A 27,442-nucleotide genomic window follows, 5' to 3' on the forward strand; every position below is an offset into this window, starting at 1 on the left:
GCCTCCCTTGTTCCTCATTCTCCTTGTCTCGTCTTCTCTCTGCCCAGCTGTACCTCTGTGGCTCATGGTCCAGGGTCTTCAGGATTCTCTGTGAAGAGGTCACCAGGTGAGAATCACCCCAATTTTCTCCTGGAAGCCAGGTTGTTGGACCAGGGGCCCCTGTCTCTCCTCTGAGTGGCTCAGCACCTTGCCTTAGCAATCTCCAGTCCATTCCATCCCACGCAAACCCTCACAGATTTCTCTTCAGTCTCATATCAGAGGACGAGAGAGGGCTGGAGGCAGGCCAGGTGCTTCTCAGCTGGGGAGGTGGGAGTGACAGGACCCAGGTGGTGAGGAGATGGGGCAGGGAATGGGGACTGCAGAGGGCAAGGCCACCCACTGAGGCCCGGGCCCTCCTGTCTCGGCCACAGAGGAGCGACAAGATGACCGATGCCCAGATGGCCGATTTTGGGGCGGCAGCCCAGTACCTCCGCAAGTCAGAGAGGGAGCGACTGGAGGCCCAGACACGTCCTTTCGACATCCGCACCGAGTGCTTCGTGCCCGATGACAAAGAGGAGTTCGTCAAGGCCAAGATCCTGTCGCGGGAGGGAGGCAAGGTCACTGCCGAGACAGAAACTGGCAAGGTGCGTAGGACACAGCACAGGGTGGTGGGTGCAGGGGTGGAGCCACATGCAGTGGCAGCTGAGGGGCTCTGGAAAAGAGCCAAAGCCAGCGGGGGCTCAGGATGATCTCCCCTCAAGTGGCCCAGCATCTGAGTGAGAACTGACCATTCTTGTTGGATCTGAGCAAGTGTAACAAGGCCACCCCAGGGATGCCCACCCCTTGCCAGGGAGGATGCTGCAGGCAGGGAACCTCAGCTGGTTTCCTCCCCAGATGGGTTATGTAGCTAAAGAGGGCACAGACACTGCATCAAATGAAGCTCCCTTCTCAAACCTGCATCCCTCCACTCTGTGCCTTAGTTTTCTCCACGGACCAACTCTCCCCAGTGCTCCCCAACCATACCAAGAGCAAATTTTACAGATGAACACAAAGCAGGAACTCTTGAGCAGAATGCTCAGTCCAGGGCTGACGACTAGCACTCAGAAGCCCACAGCCCCTGGTCCCTCATGCCAGCCGTGAGAACTGCCACCAGTCAACAGCAGTGACTCTGAACCGTGTGCCCCGTAGACTGACTGTCTACGAGTCCGACTGTCTACACTGGCTGACTGTCGCATCCCCTTGAGGTGTGCAGTAACAGGCCACAACCACTGGGGACTTTAACTATGACCCCAACTCTGCCACTAGCAGCCACCATATACTGGCAAATCATTGATCATTTGCTCCATTGTAAAAAAAATGCTGGAATACCTACTCACAGGATCTCATGATGCAAGGGCATGACAAACTGGCCAGTGGCAGTCAAACCATTTGACAGTGACCAATGAAGAGAGTAGAGTAGATGGGTGAGATGTTTCTCCAGCAGCAGCAAGGTTTGCCCTTAGCAATTGATGCCCTCAAGCACGCCCCCAAGAGTCAGGGTAAGATCAGAGAGCTTCTGCCCTCAGACCCTCAGGCAGGGACTGAAAGGTGATGCTCATGGGCAGAGTCTGGGGAACCGACAAGATACAGGGACTCTAGGGCAATCCATAAGAAGGGACAGAGAGCGGGCAGGTAAATTATCTGGCGTCATAGGAAGCTATGGGGTAGGGCCCAGGGACTATGAGAAAAGAGCCAGAGGAACAAGGCCAGGTCACAGCCTGTGTTCTGGGAGGAGGTAAGTGGGCAAGGCTAGAGAGGGTCCTGGAAGAAATGTCTGTCCTACTGCCCCTCGCCTCCACAGACGGTGACCGTGAAGGAGGACGAGGTGTTGCAGCAGAACCCGCCCAAGTTCGACAAGATTGAGGACATGGCCATGCTAACCTTCCTGCACGAGCCTGCTGTGCTTTTCAACCTCAAAGAGCGATACGCAGCCTGGATGATCTACGTGAGTGCGCCCTACACACGGCGGGGAGTCTTCTGCAAGGGGTCCAAAGTCGGCCAGGGCAACTTTCTCAAGGGGAGGGGACTGGAACTCTCCCTCTGCTCCCTCCCCATCCCTGGTTAGCTGCAGGAAGACAGGAGCCAGCTGGCATAACCGGGGACGCCTCTGCCTAGCACCATGCCCATCCCAGGCTCTCCCGTCCAACTTCTCGTGACTGCCCTGTCTCTTGTTTCAGACCTACTCAGGCCTCTTCTGCGTCACCGTCAACCCCTACAAGTGGCTGCCCGTGTACAATGCCGAGGTGGTGGCCGCCTACCGGGGCAAGAAGAGGAGCGAGGCGCCTCCCCACATCTTTTCCATCTCCGACAACGCCTACCAGTACATGCTGACAGGTGGGCTGGCGGCCCTGACATGTGGCCCCTCAGCCCGACACCATAGACTGAGGCCCTGAGCCCTGACCCCTCTGCCTCTCCTCTTTTCTCTTCCAGATCGGGAAAACCAGTCCATCCTCATCACGTGAGTGAGCAGCACCCATCCACAGAGGAGCCTGGTGTGGGGGAGGCCGAGGCTGATTCCTGGGGTGCTAGAGATGGTTGAAGGCTGTGGTTGCCAGGAGCTGGGCTCTCTGAGGAGAGCCAGAGTGACCTACGGTGATGGGCAGATTCTGCAAGGAGCTAGGCCCTGGGGGAGGAGATTCGATGGCTGGGACTCTGAGGGAAGAGGGTGCAGTGCTGAGCTTCGAATGGAAAACTGGGAATCTGGGTTCTGATGAGTCCCTGTTGCCTCCAGCGGAGAATCCGGGGCAGGGAAGACTGTGAACACGAAACGTGTCATCCAGTACTTTGCCAGCATCGCAGCCATAGGTGACCGTGGCAAGAAGGACAATGTCAATGCAAACAAGGTACAAGGTGGGCCGCAGGCTCAACAGAGAGGGTTAGGGGGCAGGCTGACCAGGTGACCCCTAGCCCTGCCCTGGGGAACAGCACAGACAGCATCCCTGAGCCCAGTGCCCGAGACCTTCCCGGCAGGAGACACATGCTCTGAGGTCTGAATATGGCCCTCTCGAGTTGCAGACCACCAGCAGTCCATCCCACTCCACCCCCACCCTCCCCAGCACTGCCTGGAGGTGAAGCCCCACGCTCTGCCCCCTCTGCAGGGCACCCTGGAGGACCAGATCATCCAGGCCAACCCCGCCCTGGAGGCCTTCGGCAACGCCAAGACCGTCAGGAACGACAACTCCTCCCGCTTCGTGAGTGCACCTGACCACTGCCCACAGGCTTCATGTAGCATTGATGAAAAAAGGGGGTGGAGGTGCAGTTTTGCCAACAGTCTCCACACCTGGCTGACCGATCTGCATTTGGTTTTGGGATATCAAGTATCATACATGCACACTGCAAACCCTCCCCACTCAGCCTGGCCCCCGAGTTCTGAGAACTCAAGAAAAGAGACCCCGAGCCACCAGAGCTGTTCGTTGCAGAACCAAGTCATCGGACTGACTTGGGTCACGTTCTATATTTTTTTATGACTGTTCCCAAAGCTCTTCCACGCTGTAAGTGGAAGAGCTGGAAGGAGGACAGCAGGGCTTTTGAGCCAATTCCCCAGCCTTCCATCTGTCCAGCAAGCCCCCACCCCTCTCTGAGCCCCAGGTCCTTCATCTATGAGACCGAGGTAGTAGTCTCTACCTTGTTGGTTATTGGGAGGGTGATGTGAGAGCATATCAGAGGCACAAACAGGATGCATTCTATTTTGTTTATGATACTAAACTGGGGCTCCAGGGAAATCATTTACATTTCCAAAACCATCCAGGGCATTCTGGATTGCACTGAGGTCCAGGATCTCCATCTGTCTCTTCTAGTCCCCTCCCTCACTCTTTGTCCCATCTACCCCCAGGGAAAATTCATCAGGATCCACTTTGGAGCCACTGGAAAGCTGGCTTCTGCAGACATAGAGACCTGTGAGTATGCAGGGAGCCTGGCCCCCTCCTCGAGTCCTTCACCTCTGCCTTCACTCCTCGCTGGGTGCCATCTTCTCTCGACATTTCCCCTCCGTCTCCTGTCTCTGACTTTAGATAAAGTCTCCCGGCTTTATCATTCTTTTCTCTTTAAACCCAGTCTTCCCCTGTCTCTCTCCACTTGCCCTGAGAGCCTTTCTCCCCTGACCTCCGCCCTTTCGCTGATTGGTTCTCTTCCTTCCCACCTGCCCTCTCCCCACCTCTCCTACTCCAGATCTCCTGGAGAAGTCCCGGGTGATCTTCCAGCTGAAGGCTGAGAGGAACTACCACATCTTCTACCAGATCCTGTCCAACAAAAAGCCAGAGCTGTTGGGTGAGCCCTGTCAGAGGTCCCTGCTGCCCCTGGCACCCCCCACAAGCCCAGCAGTGCAGGGCGGACCCCTCCTCCTCCTCACCTGCCCCACCCCCCTGCTCACCTGTCCCCTCCCTCCATCTGCCCAGTACCTTTCTCTTCCTCCTTCACCTTGGACCCACCTGTGTCAACTCTTGCCTCCTTTTCACACCCTTCCTTGTCTTCTTTCTCCTCCCCTTTACTTCTTTTCTCCTTCTCCTCTGTGTTTGTCTCCCCCTCTTCCACCTGTCACCCCCCCACCATCCTCTCTCCCCATGTCCCCATCACCCACTTTCCCTTTTCTTCTGGATCCTCCCCTTGGCCTTTGCTGACTGTCCTCCTCTCTACCTGCTCCCGCTCCTCCCTTCTCCCCACCCCTTCCCCCACTGCACCCCACTACCGTTCCCTTGTCCCCGGCACTGCCCCTCGCCTGGACAGACATGCTGCTGGTCACCAACAACCCCTACGACTACGCCTTCGTGTCTCAGGGGGAGGTGTCCGTGGCCTCCATCGACGACTCTGAGGAGCTCATGGCCACAGATGTGAGTGAGGAGGCAGTGGGAGGCTCCAGGGGCTCCTGGGCCACCTGCCCCATCACCCACTCTGCCTCTTTCACCCTGCCCCAGAACGCCTTCGATGTGCTGGGCTTCACTCCTGAGGAGAAAGCCGGCATCTACAAGCTGACAGGCGCCATCATGCACTACGGAAACATGAAGTTCAAGCAGAAGCAGCGGGAGGAACAGGCGGAGCCAGACGGCACGGAAGGTTCGAGGACAGGAGGGCAGGCTGAGAAGGCCTGGGGGGCAGCGTGTCTGCCTCTCGTGCAGGGACAGCGCTCTGGGGGCAGAGTCTCCTCCATGCCATGTCCAAACGGGGTGCCTTTCAGTGATTCTTAAGGAGCAACATTCACAGCAGCAATGTTAGGACCACAGTACAGAAAGTGGGAGGAAACCCAAAGCAGGAGAAGCAGGTGGTAGGAAGGTGGTGCCTTTTCCCATGGTGGGCTCTCCCCACCTGATCTAGACTCAAGGCTTTCTGTTCTATTATAACCTAGCCAGACACCACCCTCCATCCCAAACAGGCTGGATCCCAGAGGACCTGAGGCTTATGGGTGGGCGAGGGCAGGGACATGGGAGAAGTGGGAAGACAGGAGGCACCTCACAGTCCCGCTAGTTTCTCAACCCCAGCTGCACCGAGCAGAAGTGAAATGGAGAGATTTCCTCCTGTGCCCAAGACTCTGCCAGGCCCAGGAAAGCACGGACCAGAGTTCTGAGTATCCCCGTCACTAAGGCAGTGTGTATGTGAGGGTGCCCAGCCCTCAGGAGAGCCCCTTACAGGCTCCCTGCCATATTCTGCTGGGAGACAGGAGGCCAGGGGTCAGGACACAGCTCTGGGTGTTGGCACATCACCCACATCATTGGGTCTCAGCTTCCACCTCAGTGGAATGGAGCAGTAGCCCTTCCCAGCTCCCTCTGAGGCTGATTCGAGAATCCCTTGAGAAGTAGATGTGAAGGTGTAAACAGGGCTGGAGAAATGCCTGAGAATATTCCTCTTGACCTACCTTCAAGGATCCCTTCTCTGTATCTATCCAGATCAAGTGCCAAACCTGAGTTTCACAATAGCATGTCACTAGTTATCATAAAAACTCTCAAAATTAAACCAAGCAAGTCTCCTCTAAATAGAGATCATGGGGCTTTCCAGGTGGTTCAGTGGTAAAGAATCCACCTGCCAATGCAGGAGACACAGGAGCTGCAGCTTCGATCCCTTGGTTGGGAAGGTCCCCTGGAGGAAGAATGGCAACCCACTCCAGTATTCTTGCCTGAAAACTCCCATGGACAGAGGAGCCTGGTGGGCTACGGTCCATAGGGTTGCAAAGAGTCAGACACAACTGAGCATGCACACACACACACAAATAGAGTTCGTATGCTGGATAGCACATTTGAAGAGCTGAGGGTTGGTGGGCTGACTCACACACTGTTAGGAACCCTGATTTCCCAGCAAGTCAATTTGGTGGACACATAGATTCACTGTAGAGCATGCCCAGTCCTGGGCTAGATCCTGGGACTGGGGACAAAGACAGCAAGGAGCAGAGGACATCATCAGCCACAGTCCCTGCCCTGAGAGAGGAGAGGATGCATGAGGGCAGGGGACATGCCCACAGCTGTGCTGGCAATGGGCCGGGCCCAGAGACATGCAGGAGATGTAAAGATGGAGGTGAGCAGGCAGGGTGGTGGGAAGTCTGGGGTGACGGAGGGGCCTCAGGCACACAATGGCTGTGTCACCATGGCAAGCCCTGTGCTCTTCAGGCCTCAGTTTGCAGCTCTTTAATGAGAGGGTTAGGACCTAGTGGCCCTGGGCAGGGAAGTACAGTCTATGGAAAGTGCTTGTTTATCCCTTTCTTTCCCCCACCAGATGCTGACAAATCCGCCTACCTCATGGGGCTGAACTCAGCCGACCTGCTCAAGGGGCTGTGCCACCCTCGGGTGAAGGTGGGCAACGAGTACGTCACCAAGGGGCAGAATGTCCAGCAGGTGTACTACTCCATCGGGGCGCTGGCCAAGGCGGTGTATGAGAAGATGTTCAACTGGATGGTGACGCGGATCAACGCCACCCTGGAGACCAGGCAGCCTCGCCAGTACTTCATAGGCGTCCTGGACATCGCCGGTTTCGAGATCTTCGACGTGAGTGGGGAGCCCCAGGTCCAGGAGAACGGGAACTCACTGGTTCACACAGGCAGCCACCGCTGGCCAAGCCAACTACAGGCCAGCCCCAGGGAAGGCCGTGGGCTCCCCAGGGGTGGAGACAGTCACGTGTCTTCAGGGGGCACTCTCTCCCTGCCCTGACCAGAGAGAGGCCAACCATGCCTGTTGCCAGGCTGGACGCAGCCCTGGGCCGACCCCTTGGGCCACAGACCCCTGCCTGCCTGACCCACTCCTCCCCGTCCCCTGCAGTTTAACAGCTTCGAGCAGCTCTGCATCAACTTCACCAATGAGAAGCTGCAGCAGTTCTTCAACCACCACATGTTCGTGCTGGAGCAGGAGGAGTACAAGAAGGAGGGCATCGAGTGGGAGTTCATCGACTTTGGCATGGACCTGCAGGCCTGCATCGACCTCATCGAGAAGGTGCGGCCTCAGCCCCTCCACCCGGGTCCCTGCACCTGCCATCCCAGACGAAGTGGCAGCCCTATCCCTCTACACCTGGGAAACTAGTCCCCAGATCCCCCAGCCTCCCTCCAGGCGCTGCTTCCCCTCACTGTGACACTGTGGGCATACACAGGTCCAGCCTTTCCTTCTCTCCCAGCCCCTAGGACCTTGTCCCCTATGGTGGACCTGAAGACAGAGATGCAGTGAAGGAGGGGACTCCTAGCCCCTCTGACGCCCCATGAGAAGCATCATTTGTGGAAAGGACCTAGGCTGAAACTAGACACATTGGCTTCCCATACTCTCCCAGTTGGCTGAGGATAAGCCTGTCTTCAGGCCCTCTTGTCTATGGAGCTTCCTCAGAGGACACTCCTTGTCCTGACTTGCTTTCAGTGAGCCTTTGCGGAGGGAGGCAGAGCCCACAGCAACTGATGGTCCCCCAGCCCAGCCACGACCAGTCAGAAATAGGGGCCTCCCCCCACAAGCTTTGCCTAGTGATCCAGGGCCCTGCTCTTCTGGAGGCCTCGGACTCCCCTGAGATTGTATGGAAAAATATGTGTGGACTGGTGGGGTGGGGGTGCATACGCAAGTGTGTGTATGTACACAAATTCTGGGGAGGAAGTCTTGGGGTCCACCAAATTCTCAGTAGGATCCCTGTCCCAGGAAAAGTCAAAAACTGCTACACTTTCTGAAGTGCAGGACATCATGCAGAACCTGAATCTCTCTAACCATTCCTTGGAACACTGTTCCCTGACATACAGGCACAGGTCTGGCCTGCCCTGCAGTCTGGCGCCTCCCATCCCTTCTGTCCTGTCCTCATCCCGCTCTGGGGCAGGGACATCCAGGAAGAAGGGGCTGTGCTGTGAGCCCTGTGGGTAGGGACTGGGAGTACAGGGCTCTTCTTTGGGGCCACTGGGGCAGGAAGAGGTTCCCTAGGCCAGATCTGAATGTACTCAGATTTAGGTTAACGTCAGGAATGTTGGCTTCCTGTACCAGGACGTGAGGTGGCAGCATGGGCCCTCTATGGCCTTCCAGCTACACAGCTGCAATTTCTCCTCAGTCAGGGTGTGGGATTCTGCAAGCCTGGGGATGCGTTCAGTAACGCTCTCCTCTCCCCCCTCAGCCCATGGGCATCATGTCCATCCTGGAGGAGGAGTGCATGTTCCCCAAGGCCACCGACATGACCTTCAAGGCCAAGCTGTATGACAACCACCTGGGCAAGTCCAACAACTTCCAGAAGCCACGCAACATCAAGGGGAAGCCGGAAGCCCACTTCTCCCTGATCCACTACGCCGGCACGGTGGACTACAACATCATAGGCTGGCTGGAGAAGAACAAAGACCCACTCAATGAGACAGTGGTGGGCTTGTACCAGAAGTCTTCCCTCAAGCTCATGGCCACGCTCTTCTCCTCGTATGCCTCCGCTGATGTCGGTAAGAGGGCAGCCCTCCACTGCCAGAGCAGTTCTGGAGGTGCAAGGGGCGAGGGGCCCACTGCTTCAAAGCATGTGACTCCAAAGGCAAGAGGGAGACTTCCCTGGTGGTCCAGTGACTTAAGACTTCATGCTCCCAATGGCGGGGGGTGGGAGTTCGATCCCTGATCAGGAAACTAGATACCGCATGCCTCAACTTAGAGTTCACGTGCTGCCACTAAAGAGCCCACATGCCGCAACTAAGACTGGCACAACCAAATTTTAAACTATATATATACTTTTTTAAAATTAAAAAAATATAGGCAGGAGGGAGCCATAAGAGGGGGACATCAAGAGAGCCCACAGCAGCCCATCTGTGCCGTTTCTGTGGGAGTGTGATTCTCCCCTCTGGGTTATGGATGTTGGTATACGTGTTCTGCGCCTCTTCAAGACTCAGAGCAACTGAAGATCGGTGCCAGAGGCACCCGCATCACTGCAGCAGGCCTAGTATAGAGCCATCCTCTGCAGGAGGCCGCAGCGAATGCTGAGAGCTTCAGTGAATGTACGGTAGAACAAATGAGCCTCCCCTTCAGAGAAGGAAGAGAAAGGGTGTGGATTGAAATGAGGAGGGTAAAATACAAGAAGAAAAGTAGAAAGTGGAAAAATGTGAGCATGGTGCTGGAGGTTAGAAGAGAGAGGGAGGAGAAAGCACTAATGTTATTTCAAGACCTACTGTGTGCCAAACAGTGGAGAGGCAGCCTGAAGCTTTGATCTTTTCTAATCTTCTCTATACCATTTAAAGGGAATGACTCTCCTCCTCGTGGGAAAATGGAGACTTGGAGATAAATTGTCCAAAGTCACACAGCTAGTGAGCAGCAGAGCCCTGCCCCTGCTCAAAGGGTCTCCGATTTCAAGCCCTGGTTCATCATTCCTTCTCTTGTTATTAGGGGACAGCAGTAAAGGCAAAGGAGGCAAGAAAAAGGGTTCATCATTTCAGACAGTGTCAGCCCTCCACCGGGTAAGAAGGGCCCAGAGATACCAACAGACCTGTGGTGGGCAGACCCAGCCCAGAGCATTTTGTCTGCACCACCCTTAACCTGATGCTCTGAGTCTGGGGAGGAAAGAAGCTAGAGTTATGTGGTTGTTTTTGGCATGTAAATTCTACACAAGCCTGAATTCACATCATAAGTTATGTATCACCTCCCAATCCCTTAGAGGGCTCTGGTGACAGGTTGTCTGGGGCCCGGGGTCAGGACTAAAGGGATGGTCACTGTGGCTCCTGACCTCCACCTCTCATCTGCCACCAGGAGAATCTGAACAAGCTGATGACCAACCTGAGGACCACTCATCCTCACTTTGTGCGCTGCATCATCCCCAATGAACGGAAGGCTCCCGGTGAGCGACGCGCAAGGCTCTAGTCTGGAGAGGGCATTTGGCATCCGCTTGTCCTGAGGCTGACCCCCTGCCTCTCCTTTCCTGCTGCAGGCGTGATGGACAACCCCCTGGTCATGCACCAGCTGCGCTGCAACGGCGTGCTGGAGGGCATCCGCATCTGCAGGAAGGGCTTCCCCAACCGCATCCTCTATGGGGACTTCCGGCAGAGGTGGGTACTGGGGTGCCGCAGGGCTCAGGGAACAGCGAAACCCTGGGCAGCCTTGTGGGGAGAGGAGTCTGCAGCTGGTCTCAGATTCTGTGACAAAGTGTTAGTCGTTCAGTTGTGTCTGATTCTTTGCAACCCCACAGACTGTAGCCTGCCAGTCTCCTCTGTCCGTGGAATTCTTCAGGCAAGAATACTGGAACGGGTAGCCATTCCCTTCTCTAGGGGATCTTCCTGACCCAGGGATTGAACCCAGGTCTCCAGCATTCCAGGCAGATTCTTTACTGTCTGAGCCACCAGGGAAGCCCCTTGATTCTGCGGGCAGAGCAAATCAGTGCAGAACATGGGTAACTCCAGGCACCTCCCTCCAGGTATCGCATCCTGAACCCAGCGGCCATCCCCGAGGGTCAGTTCATTGACAGCAGGAAAGGGACAGAGAAGCTGCTGGGCTCCCTGGACATTGACCACAACCAGTACAAGTTCGGCCACACCAAGGTGAGTCTGGAGGCCCTTAGGGTGGAGGTGTAGGATACCCAGCCACACTGAGTGGAACAGCCGAGAGTTCGGAAGGCAGACCCTGACTCCTGGCTTCCTGCGTCAACCAAGAGTTGGGGCCCAGCTTCTTTTCTGTCTTGTTTTTCACATTTCACTCCCAGGCCTAGGGTATGCAGGTGATGGGGCCCTGGGAAGCTCAGCCAGGGTCTCCTACACTCTCCCTCCACCTTGGCTACCCTTCTCTGAGGCTGTGGCCCCCTTGGCTCTACCCCTTGCCCCCAGGTATTCTTCAAGGCGGGGCTGCTGGGGCAGCTGGAGGAGATGCGGGACGAGAGGCTGAGCCGCATCATCACCCGCATCCAGGCCCAAGCCCGGGGTCTTCTCATGCGCATTGAGTTCAAGAAGATCCTAGAGCGCAGGTGAGGCTGGAGAGAAAGAGAGACACACTTTCAGAGATGTAAGAGGCAGACAAGCGGAGCCCAGAGGTGTGGGCTGAAAGACCTAAGTTCAATCCTGGCTCCATCACTTACTAGCTGGTCTGGACAAGTGACTTGACCAGTCTGGGTCTCATTTCGAGTTCTTTTTAAAAAAAGAAAATTCCCCATAGGGAAATGAAAATTAAAACTCCAACGAGATACCATTTTAAAACACTAGACTGTAGCCTGCCAGGCTCCTCCATCCATAGGATTTTCCAGGCAAGAATACTGGAGTGGGTTGCCATTTTCTTCTCCAGGTGATCTTCCAGATCCAGGGATCAAACTCGGGTCTCTCACATTGCAGGCAGAATCTTTACTGTCTGAGCCACCAGGGAAATGTGTGCAATCTCTTTGAAAAACAATTTATCATTTTCTTTGAAAGTTGAACAGTTACATAGCTTTCCACTCCTGAGTGCATTCCCACAGAGAAATACCTGCACGGGTTCACAACATGAGACAAAAATGAATCTTTATAGCAGCATTGGTCGAAATGGCAAAGATCTGGAAACAATTTGAATTTTCATCTGCAGGAGAACGGGTAAACAGTAGCATACTCATTTGGGGAATATTATCAAGTAATGAAAAGGAGGGGACTATAACTACATGGTACAAATTTGAGCCTTAAAATCATATTGCTGGGTTTACAGAAGCAAGTCACAGAAGGATACGTATAGTGTGATGCAATTTTTATAAAACTCAGTATAATTTTAAAATAGCGTCCTCCTGCAATGCAGGAGGTGCACAGGAGACCCACTAACCCAGGGAAGTTCCCTGGGTTGGGAAGATAACCTCATAGGAGGAAATGGAAACCCACTTCAGTATTCTTACCTGGAAAATTCCATGGACAGAGGAGCCTAGCAAGCTACAATCCATGGGGTCGCAAAGAGTTGGAAGTGACTGAGCACACACACACATTGTTTAAAAATACATACACATATGGTTTAAATATTTTTGAAAGAGTTAGGAAATGAAAAACACAAGATTCAAGGCAGTGACTACTTCTGGTGAAAGGACCGGAAAGGGGATGGAGTGAAGTCTACTAGTAGAATCAATGAAGGCAATGCTCTACTTCTTGTCTGGGTGATGAGTTCATAGATAAATCATTTTGCTTCATTCTTCATAACTTACACATACATTATAGACATTCTTAAATGGAAAATACCATATTCTTAACATATTTGAGGTTCTTAGGAGATTAGAAACACTGAATACAGTAGAGATGCTATAATTGGTCGCTTCCATAGCTACTACTACCCCAGAAAGGAAGATATAAACTGCCCTTTTGTTGAATTGATCAATTAATAAACATTTATAGACAACTCCATGTTCAGTGTGGTAATGTTGGGGTGGGGTTGCCTATCAAGGCTGCCAGAGCAGGTTCCTGCCCTCAAGTGCCCACACACTTGTTCAGATGTGCTGGGATCCCAGTGCAGCTGGCCCCATGACTGGAAAGTGCTCCTTCACAGTGTGGCTCCCTGCCTCCATGCTCCTTTGCCAGGGATGCCCTGCTGGTAATCCAGTGGAATATTCGGGCCTTCATGGGGGTCAAGAACTGGCCCTGGATGAAGCTCTATTTCAAGATCAAACCACTGCTGAAGAGCGCAGAGACTGAGAAGGAGATGGCCAACATGAAGGAGGAGTTTGGGCGCATCAAAGAGACACTGGAGAAGTCGGAGGCTCGGCGCAAGGAGCTGGAGGAGAAGATGGTGTCCCTGCTGCAGGAGAAGAACGACCTGCAGCTCCAAGTGCAGGCGGTAAGACCATCTCTCTTTCCCCCTGCCCTGGATCCTAACCCATCTCATCATCAGGGACTATGAGTCTCCAAGCTTCAGCTCTCTTTAAGACTCTGGATCTCTCCTCTCTTTCATCACCAGCTCTCCTCTCTGTCTTCTTCTCTCAGGAACAAGACAACCTGAATGATGCGGAAGAGCGCTGTGACCAGCTGATCAAGAACAAGATCCAGCTGGAGGCAAAGGTGAAGGAGATGACTGAGAGGTTGGAGGACGAGGAGGAGATGAACGCTGAGCTCACTGCCAAGAAGCGCAAGCTGGAAGATGAGTGCTCTGAGCTCAAGAAGGACATTGATGACCTGGAGCTGACACTGGCCAAGGTGGAGAAGGAGAAGCACGCAACAGAGAACAAGGTGAGGGCAGCTCCCTTTGAATCCAGACCAGGTCTCAGGATCCTCAGACCTGAGTGTGGTCCTGGCCCTTGGCTTTGGAGGTCTCCATAGATGTCTCCAGGTTGGTGATGTCTGACCCTAGAGGGGATGGGGTTCTTGGTCAACAGGTGAAGAACCTGACAGAGGAGATGGCTGGGCTGGATGAGATCATTGCCAAGCTGACCAAGGAGAAGAAAGCTCTGCAAGAGGCCCACCAGCAGGCCCTGGATGACCTTCAGGCTGAGGAGGACAAGGTCAACACCCTGACCAAGTCTAAAGTCAAGTTGGAGCAGCAGGTGGATGATGTAAGTAGGAACAACCATGCTTCCTTTGTCTCTCTCAGGTCAGGATTTTGCAGGCAACACCAACGGCAAGGGGTTTGCAATCCCTAAAACTAATTTCCATTCCACCCGGGGCCCTTTTCTTCCTGTCCATGCTAAGTCGCTTCAGTTGTGTCTGACTTTGAGACCCTATGGACAGTAGCCCACTAGGCTCCTCTGTCCATGGGATTCTCCAGGCAAGAATACTGGAGTGGGTTGCTGTGCCTTCCTCCAGGGGATCTTCCTGACCCAGAGATTGAACTTGCAGCTCCTGCATTGCAGGCAAATTCTATACCACTGAGCCATCTGTGAAAGCCCCTTTCTTTCTACAGTTCTTCACTAGGCTGGGTCTCTGAATCCTTCATGTCTGCTGGGATGACTCTGCTGGCTTGACTTCCAGTCCCACTGGACTTTGGGTTTAGAAGGGAGCAGAGGGGGATGTATTGTGGACCTCAGGTTTTCTACACCCTGTTCATTTTTACTTTCTCCACCAGCTGGAGGGATCCCTGGAACAGGAGAAGAAGGTACGCATGGACCTGGAGCGAGCTAAAAGGAAGCTGGAGGGTGACCTGAAGCTGACCCAGGAGAGCATCATGGACCTAGACAATGACAAACTGCAGCTGGAAGAAAAGCTCAAGAAGTAGGAGCGTACGGAGGCTGGGAGGGGCCCTGGGGGTGTCTTGCCTGAGGGTTAGAGCTCAGGGTGCTGCACAACCTCTGGCCAAGGCTGCCCAGGGCACAGTGGGAGCAAGCAGGTCAATCACAGCCCTTCCCCTGCCTTCACTCTTGGGGGCCAGAGGGAGAGGAGTGGTCCTTGCATGCAGAGGCAGGAGGAGAGGATGAGGGCAGAGAAAAGAAAACCACCTGTCCCCTCCTTCTTCTCCAGGAAGGAGTTTGACATTAATCAGCTGAACAGTAAGATTGAGGATGAGCAGGCACTGGCCCTTCAGCTGCAGAAGAAACTGAAGGAAAACCAGGTGAGGTTCTTCTGGGTGCGGCCACCAGGGAGCTCAATGGCGGTGAGACAGCTGGGACTGCAGGAGCTGCTTAGGGTTCTAGACAGTATCTAGAACTCTGAGCTACCCAGAGGCCCTGCGAGCCCTGACTTCCAGGCACCTGGGAACATCAACCTTCCCACATTAGACCAATAATGTCTTATTTCATCTGGGCTATTTGGGGAGGTGGGTGGGGATCACACTTAACTAAAACAGCTTCTCTTGCTGAGCTATACTCTGCCTAATGGGTTTTCTCGTGCTTATTCGCTCAGTCATGTCCAGCTCTTTGTGACCCCATGGACTGCAGCCCGCCAGGCTCCTCTGTCCATGGGGATTCTCCCGGCAAGAATACTGGAGTGGGTTGCCATGCCCTTTTCCAGGGGATCTTCCCAATCCAGGGATTGAAACCAGGTCTCCCGCATTGCAGGCAGATTCTTGACCATCTGAGCCACCAGGGAAGCCCAGTGGGCTTTCTGCCCTGGGACCATTGGTAGGGCTTGGTTCTCCTCTAGCCCTTCCTTTGGTGCTTCTTTCCCCTCATGGGGGTGAGAAAAGCCTTCATGGAGCCCCTTCTCATGGGGAGCTCTGTTTTTATTCTTCCCAGGTACTTGCCTTGCCACTAACCGGGGCTGAATCCCCACAGAGCACTTGAGTCAACTCCTGAGACCTTGAGCAAGTCACTTCCCCTCCTGCACCTCAGATTCTCCTCTCATCTGTAAAACGGGATTAATGACCCCTGCCTTGCAGAGGACCAGAAAAGATACTGTATAGGAACCCACTTTGTCAACCAGAAGGCTATATATACATGTGATTTTAGTATAGCTCAGGTTACATAAGTCAGCCAGCCCCTTGCAAGATGTTCTTCTTTCGTCTGCCCATGGCTTTCTCATCCCTCTGCAGGAGGAGACTGAATTAACAGCCAGAGTCTCCCTTGCCTTTCACGCACCCTGAATTTTAATGTGCTTTTAGTCCTATGTTTGTCAGAAGAGCCCTGGAGGCAAGGGAGGCAGGTACTCTCTTCCTCATTTCAAAGCTGCATGACCACATCTGGACACAGTGACTCCTAGGCCAAGGGGACTCAGCTATTGACCCCCTCATTTCCTGAAGAGATCACAGCTGGTGGAGAGGGCCAATATCCCCTCCTCATTCAGGCTGAGGGTCCAGGCCACCAAGTGACACGTGAACACAGTTCCACTCCTCTCCTCTGGAGGCTGCTCAGGGGCTGGCCTGCCTTCAGTGATGCTCTTACTTCCCATCTTCTTGGATGCCCCTTCTGGGTTTTAGCCAGAACATCCCCAGGTTCTTCTACCCTGGGTCTGGGCAGCCTCTTGGACCCAGAACAACAGTGTAGTTATCCTCACCCGATCCTGGCAATGCACTGTGGCTCCTTCTTCTTCCTGTCCAAGCTCTTGCCCCATCCTGGGAGCAGAGGTATGGTGGTCCTGTCTCTCCTGCTCCCAGGAGCCCCCACTCCCCACACATACACATTCCATCAACACCATCCATAACCACAGATGAAAGGACCCCACCAATCCTCCCTTTTTTGGACTTCCCTGGTGGCTCAGACGGTAAAGTGTCTGCCAGCAATGCAGGAGACCTGGGTTTGATCCTTGGGTCGGGAAGATCCCGTGGAGAAGGAAATGGCAACCCACTCCAGTACTCTTGCCTGGAAAATTCCATGAACTGAAGAGCCTGATAGGCTACAGTCCATGGGGTCGCAAAGAGTCGAACACGACTGAGCAACTTCACTTTCACTTTCAAACCTCCTTTTTGCTCCTGGCTAGTCAGACAAGAGATCAAAAGGTAGATGGGCCAAGGCTAAGGCCAAAAAAAATGAGATGGGAACATGATACAGAAGAGGGCATCCTGCTAGCACTCTCCTGGCCTGGAAGGGAACAATCAAGCTGGAATCCAGCCATGGGCATAAATACAGTAAGCTCCAGAGCTCGAGGAATAGGTTGATTAGACTTGGTAGTTAACTCAGAAGATTATAAAAATTTTTGATTGAGGCATATTGTTGTAAATATTTGTAAAACACAATCACCAGCTTTCCTGTCTTATCATTAGCAGAGTCTAGTGAATCTGTGGAATTCCTGAGATTCAGGATCTCATGGGATCTCAAGATCCCTCTCTGAACACAGATTCTCAGGATTCAGGGCGAGAGATGCTCAGATTGGGTCTGAGATGCCCCTCCAGGAAATGCCTTAAAAGTATGGCTTCACCCAAATTCTTATTGGTAGTCTGTGCGTTATCAGATGTTTAGCAGCCTCCCTGGCCTTGCCCACTAAATGCCAGTAGCAACACCTCTCCAAGTCATGACAATCAAAAACGTTTCCAGACCTTGTCAACTGTCCTCTGGGGCACAGAATGTCCCCTGGTGGGAACCACTGCTCAGCAGGACCTGGGCATCTTGGCCAAGAGCCTTCTAGAGCCCTGGGAGGGGGCTCCAATGGAGGGGCCTAGGTGCTGGGTCTGAGGCCCCTGTGTTCCACCCAGGCACGCATAGAGGAGCTGGAGGAGGAGCTGGAGGCTGAGCGCACCGCCCGGGCCAAGGTGGAGAAGCTGCGCTCAGACCTGTCCCGGGAGCTGGAGGAGATCAGCGAGCGGCTGGAGGAGGCCGGCGGGGCCACGTCCGTGCAGATCGAGATGAACAAGAAGCGCGAGGCTGAGTTCCAGAAGATGAGGCGGGACCTGGAGGAGGCCACGCTGCAGCACGAGGCCACGGCGGCTGCCCTGCGCAAGAAGCACGCCGACAGCGTGGCCGAGCTGGGCGAGCAGATCGACAACCTGCAGCGCGTGAAGCAGAAGCTGGAGAAGGAGAAGAGCGAGTTCAAGCTGGAGCTGGACGACGTCACGTCCAACATGGAGCAGATCATCAAGGCCAAGGTGGGCCCAGCTCTCCTCTCCTCACCTTCTCCTCCCTCACTGCCTCGCAGGGTACCTTCCCTCCACTTCCTCTCTCTGCCATTGCTCGTATTCTCACTCCCTTCACCACCCTCTGGTCTCTCTCCCTCTCACCCTTGCACCCACCTTGCCCTCCCTCTGCGTTTCCATCTCCTCACCACCTCTCCCTTCTTTAATTCATGCACCCTCTTCAGATTGTGGCCCTCCAGCCCCGCCCGTCGCCTCCCCTATCCCCCCACCTCTGTGTCCTCCCCGACCTTGGCCACCTTTCCTCCAATCCAGCCAACCCCTCCCACATTCACCTCTCCCGTGTCCCATACTGTCTGAAGGCCAACCTGGAGAAGATGTCCCGGACACTGGAGGACCAGGCCAATGAGTACCGGGCGAAGCTAGAAGAGGCCCAGCGCTCTCTCAACGACTTTTCCACCCAGCGAGCCAAGCTGCAGACTGAGAATGGTGGGTGCCCCTCACCAGGCCTGTGTCTGCCCTGGGGCAGAGCATCAGTTGCCCCCCTCCCTAGCCCACAAACCCTCCTTCCCACCTGCAGGTGAGCTGTCCCGGCAGCTGGAGGAAAAGGAGGCACTGATCTCCCAGCTGACCCGAGGGAAGCTGTCCTACACCCAGCAGCTGGAGGACCTCAAGAGGCAGCTGGAAGAGGAGGGCAAGGTGAGGCCAGCTGTGTGGGCAGTGGACGGGACTGAGAGCCACCCTGGGCAACCAACCTCAGGAATGGAGGCTGGAGTGAGGCTGGAGACTACAGATGGGCCTCTGAAATAGAAAGACTTTCAGACCAGGTTCTTCTACTCTTCAGCTAAGCCACACCCAAACATCACTCCTTCCCTTAAAAAAAAAAAAAAAAAAATTATTTATTTGGCTGCACCAGGTCTTAGTTGAGGCATCTTTACTTGCGGCATAGGGAATCTTTTTTTTTTTTTTTGCACATGGAATCTTTAGCTGTGGCATGTGAACTCTTAGCTACAGCATGTAGGATCTAGTTTCTAGACCAGGGGTCAAACCCAGGCCCCCTGCACAGAAAGCACTGAGTCTTAGCCACTGGACCACCTGGGAAGTCCCCCTCCTTTCTTACGTGGGACGAGGTGGGCAAACTGGGAAGGTACCTCAAGATGTTGATATTCCACAACACCAGCCCTCACCCTGAAGGAGGGTGGGATTTGATTCAAGGTCATAGATATGAAAAGATCCGAAAAATAAGGAGAGGGTCTTCCCTCCCACCTTCCCAGAAGCTGAGCCCACTTGCTGGTTCCGCCCCTCCCAGGCAAAGAATGCCCTGGCTCACGCACTGCAGTCGGCCCGGCATGACTGTGACCTGTTGCGGGAGCAGTACGAGGAGGAGACTGAGGCCAAGGCCGAGCTACAACGCGTCCTGTCCAAGGCCAACTCAGAGGTGGCCCAGTGGAGGACCAAGTACGAGACAGACGCCATCCAGAGGACCGAGGAGCTGGAGGAGGCCAAGTGAGTCCCCGGCAGCGCCCCCACCCCAATTCTAAGAGAGGAAGGAGCAAGAGGACCTTGGTGGAGACAGGCAGAGTGGGCGTGGGAGGCAGATTTAAAAAGGCAGACAGGAAGTGGGGAGAAATGTGGTGGGCAACAGAGGTGCTTCGGAGGGAGCCTGGATCCTGCACTCTTGAGTGACCCCTGGCTGGCCCCAACTCACTTCCTGTGACGGGCGAGCTTTTGGCCCGGGTTATACCTGATGCTCACGTATAAGACGAGCAAAAAGCTTGTTGGTCAGAGGAGCTACCGCCGATCAGCCTGGGTGGGGAGGGGTGGAGACTGCCACCCAGAGGCCGCTGCGGGTAGGGAGGAGAATCACTTAACCCGCAGCCTTGGCTCCCAGGAAGCTGGACTTCCAGAGCATCCCAAGGAGCTGTGGGGAGGGGCCTGGTTCTTCTCATCTGGCAGTTCTGGAAGGGGTGGTCCCAAGGCACCACCGTTCCCAGGTAGAGTCACACACACACACCCAACCACCCTGGGCAGGAAGAAGCTGGCCCAGCGGCTGCAGGACGCCGAGGAGGCCGTCGAGGCCGTCAACGCCAAGTGCTCCTCGCTGGAGAAGACCAAGCACCGCCTGCAGAACGAGATCGAGGACCTGATGGTGGACGTGGAGCGCTCCAACGCGGCCGCCGCCGCCCTGGACAAGAAGCAGAGAAACTTCGACAAGGTGGGCCCAGGCTGCGGGCCACAGCCAGGCGACAGAGCAGGCCGGCAGGCGGGAGTCAGGAACATCCCCCCAGGAGGCTGAGGCTAGGGGAGGCTGGGCCTAGGAGGGGCACCTGGGTCCCGGAGGTGGGGCCGGAGCTGCCCCTTGAGCCCCTTCCGTCCGTTGGGTCCCCGCAGATCCTGGCCGAGTGGAAGCAAAAGTACGAGGAGTCGCAGTCGGAGCTGGAGTCCTCGCAGAAGGAGGCGCGCTCCCTCAGCACCGAGCTCTTCAAGCTCAAGAACGCCTACGAGGAGTCCCTGGAGCATCTGGAGACCTTCAAGCGCGAGAACAAGAATCTGCAGGGTGCGGGCGCGGGCCGGGAGGGGCGGGGCAGGGAGGGTCCGCACGTGGCGCCGCCCCGCGGCTCCTCGAGGCCTTCCGGCACTGGAGCAGGCAGCCCCCACTGAGCAGCCCGCCCCTCCCACAGAGGAGATCTCCGACCTGACTGAGCAGCTGGGAGAAGGAGGGAAGAATATGCATGAGCTGGAGAAGGTCCGCAAGCAGCTGGAGGTGGAAAAGCTAGAGCTGCAGTCGGCCCTGGAGGAGGCCGAGGTGAGGGCCTGGCTCTGCCTGGACCCCTGCCTCTGACCCTCTCCTACCCACCTACTATCACCCTCCTGTCTCTGACCCCCTACTCTCCCTCAACTGGGGGTGATGCTGACCGAAGACAAACTCTATGATATCATTTTCTTAGTCCGAAGTCATATACCCAGTACCCACTACTACCTCCAAAGCCAGAATCTGCAGAGAGGAAAACGCCACAGCTTGATCATAGATTTTTCTTTCCCACTGGGTTTATAAAGTTGAAACCTGGCCATTATAACAACTCCTCAGACAGGGGATGGGAGTGTCAGCTCCAGAGTCAAACAGATCTGAGAGTGAAACTTGGCTTGAGGACCTCCACTGTGTCATTGGGCAAGTTCCTTAACCTCTCTGTACCTCAGTTTTCTCATCTGTAAAGTGGCATTAATTGTACATCGATCCCTGAGTTAGGAAGATCCCCCTGGAGAAGGGAATGGCTACCCACTCCAGTATTCTGGCCTGGAAAATTTCATGGACAGAGGAGACTGGTGGGCTACAGTTCATAGGGCCACAAAGAGTTGGACAAGACTGAGTGACTAACACTTTCATACTTTCATAAGATTTTCAGTTCAATCACTCAGTCGTGTCCAACTCTTTGTGATCCCATGGACTGCAGCATGCCAGGCTTCCCTGTCCATCACCAATTCCCAGAGCTTACTCAAATTCACGTCCATTGAGTTGGTGATGCCATCCAACCATCTCATCCCCTGTCGTCCCCTTCTCCTCCTGCCCCCAACCCCTCCCAGCATCAGGGTCTTTTCAAATGAGTCAGTTCTTCGCATCAGGTGGCCAAAGTATTGGCATTTCAGCTTTAGCATCAGCCCTTCCAATGAATATTCAGGACTGATTTCCTTTAGGATTGACTGGTTGGATCTTTTACGCATGACTATTATTAAACAAGGTAACGCACTTAAAAATTCAATATATATTAGCTATTGTTTACTGTTCATTTTTAAGAACCTGGGACTTCCCTGGTGGCTCAGACAGTAAAGAATCTGCCTGCAATGCGGGAGACCTGGGTTCAATCCCTGGGTTGGAAAGATCCTCTGGAGGAGGGCATGGCAACCCACTCCAGTATTCTTGCCTGGAGAATCCCCATGGACAAAGGAGCCTGGTAGGCTAAGGTCCATGGGATCAGAGAGTCAGACACGACAGTGACAGTATAGCACAGCACAGGGATAGCCCTGAGATTTGGGGCTTCTGACTTTTTTCACTATAGGGTGAGGCACTTGGGAAACAAAGAGAAACATTTGAATTTGTAATTATAGAAATCCTTCCTTTTTCAATGATATTTTAGATGGGTCAGGATCATGCAATATTAATGTTGGAGCATCTTGGCAATTGTGAGGTCAAAACATTTCCTTGATGAAGGAACCCCAGGGTATCCAGCATGTCCTCCCCCACAGCACCCAGGTGGCCTGGGATGCAGGTCCTGCCTCGCTGTCTCCAGCTTACACCTTGCACCCTCTCGGCCTCCCTCCCTGACATGCCCTGTGCCCTGATTGTCTGCTTTGGTCCCTCTCCCCTCCAGGCCTCCCTGGAGCATGAAGAGGGCAAGATCCTCCGGGCCCAGCTGGAGTTCAACCAGATCAAGGCAGAGATTGAGCGGAAGCTGGTAGAGAAGGACGAGGAGATGGAGCAGGCCAAGCGCAACCACCTGCGGGTGGTGGACTCGCTGCAGACCTCCCTGGATGCAGAGACGCGCAGCCGCAACGAGGCCCTGAGGGTGAAGAAGAAGATGGAGGGCGACCTCAACGAGATGGAGATCCAGCTCAGCCAGGCTAACAGGATAGCCTCAGAGGCCCAGAAGCACCTGAAAGTTGCCCAAGCCCACCTGAAGGTAACAGAAGTGAGGGCTCTCAGAGAGGGATAATTTGGGTTGCTCACAGGAATGGTGAAGGCCGGAGGAAAGGGTCCTGGGCTAACAAATAGGAGAGCATGGGGAGCACCAACCTCCTGGATTTGGAGGCTTGAAGGAGGAGAACTGATCAGGCCCTGGAGCGTGTTTTGGACCAATCCAGCCTGTGGGCCTGGAGACCTGAATGTGTCTCCTGAGGTTAACACGAGCTTTGTGACTATAGGGAAGGGTGTATCAGATCACAAACGGAGGCCCTGATAGGGGCCTTCCCACATCACCCCATCCCTGGCAGGACACCCAGATCCAGCTGGACGACGCAGTCCGTGCCAACGATGACCTGAAGGAAAACATCGCCATCGTGGAGCGGCGTAACAACCTGCTGCAGGCCGAGCTGGAGGAGCTGCGGGCCATGGTGGAGCAGACGGAGCGGTCCCGGAAGCTGGCGGAGCAGGAGCTGATCGAGACCAGCGAGCGGGTGCAGCTGCTGCACTCGCAGGTGAGGAAGCTAGGGGAAACCTGCTGAAGGCCAGAGACAGGATGTCTAGCAATGTTCTGAACTAGATGCCCAGAGAAAGCGTATGTCCAGCCAGGATCATACATTATTTCATCTCTTGGACCAACTTACATCTGTCAGTCATGGCTGCAGAACTACTACCTTGAGAAAGGGGTCTAAACGTAAAAGCCAGCCTCAATTTGCTCTATTAATGGGACTTGTGGAGTTTAAAGACAGCTTCCCTGTGGCTCAGACGGTAAAGAATCTGACTGCAATGCGGGAGACCAAGGTTCCATCCCTGGGTCTCGAAGATCCCTTGGAGAAGGAAATAGCTATCCACTCCAGTATTCTTGCCTGGAGAATTCAATGAACAGAGTAGCCTTTAAGGCTACAGTCCATGGGGTCACAAAGAGTTGGACGACTGAGCGACTAACACACACATCTATTTGCAAGTCAGATTCTCCGCAGAGCACCATTTTTCTGCAATCCCATATACACTGTTTTATTGCACTGTCCTGTGGAATTCTGTTCCATAATCTAATACATATGGGAATGACATCACCTACTGACGTCATCCTCTCTTCCTTACCTCATTACATTCTTTCTATAACTACAATCTCTTCCAGGATACAGTCCTTTTAAAACAGTTGTACCTGTTTTTCTTGGAACTCCCTGCAGGGAGGGATTCCTTGGAATTTCCTTTCATTCCCCTACGTAGACATGTTACTAAAGAGCTCAGGAGTAGAACTACAGACTCTTTCCTGCTTGAAGTCTTCAGAGCTGAGTCATTTTACATATAATGTCTACAGTACATATATTTTCAATGGAAAAAAAGAAAGCAGGTACAAAACAAGGAAAATACTAAAAGCAAGACTTTTTTTTAAATGATTAGTTCTAATTTTCTCTGGATAAAGGTGTTGAATCATGTAACAAAAGTATATACATCCAACAGTTTTCTTTACCCTTATCTAGAACACCAGCCTTATCAACCAGAAGAAGAAGATGGAGTCAGATCTGACTCATCTCCAATCAGAAGTGGAAGAGGCAGTGCAGGAGTGCAGGAATGCCGAGGAGAAAGCCAAGAAGGCCATCACGGATGTGAGTCACTGCACCTTCCTGCCTCCCTGATAGACTCAAACAAGGGCACTGGGTCCAGGCCAGGCCACTGTGCTGTAACAGCAGTGACTCTGCCATTCTGTGGGCTTGAGGGCCTCCAGGACCAAATGTCAGGATGAGGAAGAGGTGACTCTTATGGGAAAGAAGAGGCTCCCCCCACCCCGGGCCCTGTTCTTTTACACTCTCTCCCGTGTGCAGGCTGCCATGATGGCGGAGGAGCTGAAGAAGGAGCAGGACACCAGTGCGCACCTGGAGCGCATGAAGAAGAACATGGAACAGACCATCAAGGACCTGCAGCACCGGCTGGACGAGGCGGAGCAGATCGCCCTCAAGGGCGGCAAGAAGCAGCTGCAGAAGCTGGAGGCCCGGGTGCGGGAGCTGGAGAACGAGCTGGAGGCCGAGCAGAAGCGCAACGTGGAGTCAGTCAAGGGCATGAGGAAGAGCGAGCGGCGCATCAAGGAGCTCACGTACCAGGTGCGGGCACTGCGGTCACGCCCTCAGAAGTAGACCTGAAAACGTATCCCTTGCCCCACCTCCTGACCCACACGGGCCCCACGCAGAGCCCCCCTGCCACCTGCCTCTTGAGAAGCTGTCTTGGGATTAGTTTTCTTTCACATTCTCTGAAGACAAGTTGGCTTGAGTCTATGAATTTTTTTTAGCAAAGGGAGAATCTGCTTCTACTTCTTGAAAGCTCCTAAACCAGCATTTTCTCAGATGTTTAATAACCTGAAGTGCTACCATGAAGGCTTCAGAACCGTCCAAGGCATCTTTCCACCAGCCTCAGAGGCAGGGGCGTTGTGTGGCATTTAGTGATAAAATCAGGGATGGGAAAAGACTCAGATCTTCCATGGAACTCCTGGGACAACAGATAGAAGGCCTTAGAGAAAGAAGATTCCAGAATGTTCTAAGCCTTCCATCTGCATAGCTCAGAGCTTTTGTTCTTGACCTATTACTTTCCAATATGCCTGGGCAGGAAGGACAAAGAAAAAGAGGTGTTGGTTCATTTGACAGCTGGATATGAGAGGCATGGGAAAGAGGTACATATGGAGAACTGCAGGTGTGTTGTGTGGGTGTAAATAGAAATAGCATCCTAGCAGAAGCAGCGATCAGGAGTGATCAAGCGACATAGGAACCATTGATCCTGGTGCTCAATACCTGACCCAGAACAATACATACTGGGTTGTGATAATTAGAATGATCTGGATTATGATAATCCCTTCTTTCTGCTTTCCTCCTGAGTCCTCTCTGGTCACTCTAGACCCACTGCCGAGAGCATCTGTGGTGCTCCAGATTAGATCTGGAACAGCCCTGACGTCTCCACATTATCAAACGAAGAAATCCCGTTTGGTTCCAAGCCTCTCCTGTTTCTTACCTCAGGGCCACAGCCCTGTTTGCTTTTTAGATCCTGGTGTGAGATCTTTGCCATGCCCTTTGGCCTATAAGTCTCGTCAGAGATGAAGTTGGTGCACAACCTCTTTGGCCTGGCCCATGGGAGGGAGGGGCGGCTGAGGCATGGGAAGAGAATGGGGTCATGAGGGAGGGAAAGATGATTGCTCTTGCTCCTTCCCCCAAACTGGCCTCCTCCACCCATCTGCCCCCAGACGGAGGAAGACAGGAAGAACCTGCTGAGGCTGCAGGACCTGGTGGACAAGCTGCAGCTGAAGGTCAAGGCCTATAAGCGCCAGGCCGAGGAGGCAGTGAGTTCATGGTTTTCTCTTCTTCCTATGTGTCAGAGCTGACAAGCGTCCACCCCAGTGTGGGACCCGGACGGAGGGATTGCTGTTCACTTTAACTCTCAAACTCAGAGCTGTGGCAGGCACTCCTGAGTTAACAAAAGCAAAGCTTATTCGACCCAGGACCTACCCACAAGCTACTTATAATCCATGTACCAGCGAGCCCAAGAGAAGGCAGTGCAGCTGCTAATGCAGCTTGCAGGGCCAGCCAGTGCTGAAAGCTGGATGGTGGCAGGGGAACTGGGCCTGGAAAGGGGCCTGAGCAGGTACAGCACGGTGGGGAAGACATCGGGTGAGCACAGAGGTGCGGACGTGAGTTGCTGATGAGCATACGTGTGCAGGAGCCCCCAGGGGTCGGGGAGCATCTGTCAGGGTCGCAGTTGGACAGGGGCGGTCAAGCTGGATTCTGAGGGCGGGGACCAGGCAGCATGGGATTCCTTTTGGGCAGTGGGTAGCCTGGATTCTGAGCACTGGGTAAGTCTGTGGAGGGTGCCAAGCCAGAAGCAGGACACTTTTGTTGCAGGAACATGGGTGACAGATGACAGCGAGCCCCTGGATTAGAAGCCTGGGCACCCCTCACCTCACCCTCCCATCCCCCTGAACCCCCACAGGAGGAACAGGCCAACACCAACCTGTCCAAGTTCCGCAAGGTGCAGCACGAGCTGGATGAGGCGGAGGAGCGGGCAGACATCGCCGAGTCCCAGGTCAACAAGCTGCGGGCCAAGAGCCGTGACATCGGCGCCAAGGTGGGTCCCTCCCCAGGCCCTGCTACTCACCCCCATGGCAGCACAGCCCCAACATCAGTGGCCCCCAGAGTGGGCACTGCATCCTGTATGTGGTTAGTCCTGAGGGTCCCACACCCCCCACATCTGGGCATCCCCCTCCTGCTCAGACAAGCCCTGTACAGGCTGGAACCTCCTTAGAAAGTCCAGTCCCACCCCACCTGTACCACAAAGACCTCTAAAGGGGACCCCAAGATTCCCAAGGCCTGAGCCTCTCTCCCTAAGGGCATCTCCCTTAGGCCCCTGAAAGCCCTGGAGCTTTCTCCCCACACCCTTCCTTCCTGTTCCCTCACATCTTTTATTCTTTCTCAGCAAAAAATGCATGACGAGGAGTGACGCTGCCTCCGAACCTCACTCCAGCTGACCTCCAATAAACATGAGTGCCAGACTTTGCCTGAGCCCCTGTCCTTCCCGCCGGCTGGCCAGGAGCCGTCCTGGACTCCTTGGGGGGAGGGTGGCCTGGCCCTTGCGTCGGAGCTGGAGGAACCAAGACACCCCACATCTCCAGAGGAGGAACTGAGGACCAGAGGGGTGCGGCAGCCTGCCCCACCTGAGTCCCCATACTGCTCATCAACCAGCCACCGGGTCGAGAGGGAGGAATTTCACAAATGAAGAGCACAAAGACACCTGAGGGCGATCCGACCCCAGACGCCTAGACACGGAGTTGCACTGCTGAAACTGAAGCCCTCCTCCACCTACCCCGCCTCTGAAGCCATGGGGGTTAAAAGTGTCCTGTTCCCTCCAAAATGATCTCCCCACTGATGCTAGGAGAGGCTCAAAGCTGGCTGGGGATGGAGATGGGATGGCACAGGTGGCTGGAGCCTGGGTGTGTGGGCCCCACCTTCCCATAGGGCAT

The 27,442-nt window shown here is 54.3% G+C and overlaps 1 protein-coding gene and 1 long non-coding RNA gene across 2 annotated transcripts; one reads left to right on the forward strand and one right to left on the reverse strand.

Annotated features, from left to right (window-relative positions):
* The first annotated feature begins 410 nt into the window (after positions 1-410).
* Positions 411-26,974, forward strand: LOC129621054 (myosin-6). The gene is made up of 37 exons (XM_055537029.1): positions 411-623; positions 1,820-1,963; positions 2,196-2,352; positions 2,449-2,476; positions 2,750-2,861; positions 3,117-3,209; positions 3,851-3,914; positions 4,186-4,284; positions 4,741-4,844; positions 4,929-5,067; positions 6,715-6,983; positions 7,254-7,424; positions 8,566-8,875; positions 9,801-9,871; positions 10,161-10,248; positions 10,339-10,456; positions 10,822-10,945; positions 11,228-11,364; positions 12,920-13,175; positions 13,322-13,564; positions 13,711-13,887; positions 14,397-14,542; positions 14,789-14,879; positions 17,394-17,783; positions 18,131-18,257; positions 18,349-18,467; positions 19,078-19,274; positions 19,800-19,983; positions 20,160-20,325; positions 20,450-20,574; positions 22,136-22,444; positions 22,755-22,958; positions 23,928-24,053; positions 24,270-24,545; positions 25,673-25,768; positions 26,416-26,550; positions 26,899-26,974. The coding sequence occupies exons 1-37, from the start codon at positions 423-425 to the stop codon at positions 26,920-26,922; spliced, it is 5,820 nt and encodes a 1,939-aa protein (XP_055393004.1). The 5' UTR covers positions 411-422; the 3' UTR covers positions 26,923-26,974.
* On the reverse strand, positions 17,397-19,792 carry LOC129621065 (uncharacterized). The gene is made up of 5 exons (XR_008698999.1): positions 19,513-19,792; positions 18,524-18,641; positions 18,343-18,449; positions 18,137-18,241; positions 17,397-17,705 (listed from the first exon to the last, which is right to left on the reverse strand). It is a non-coding gene; the product is annotated as an uncharacterized LOC129621065 (long non-coding RNA).
* Positions 26,975-27,442: the final 468 nt, after the last annotated feature.

Source organism: Bubalus kerabau, chromosome 10, assembly GCF_029407905.1.
Source record: "Bubalus kerabau isolate K-KA32 ecotype Philippines breed swamp buffalo chromosome 10, PCC_UOA_SB_1v2, whole genome shotgun sequence".
NCBI classification, from domain to species: domain Eukaryota; kingdom Metazoa; phylum Chordata; class Mammalia; order Artiodactyla; family Bovidae; genus Bubalus; species Bubalus kerabau.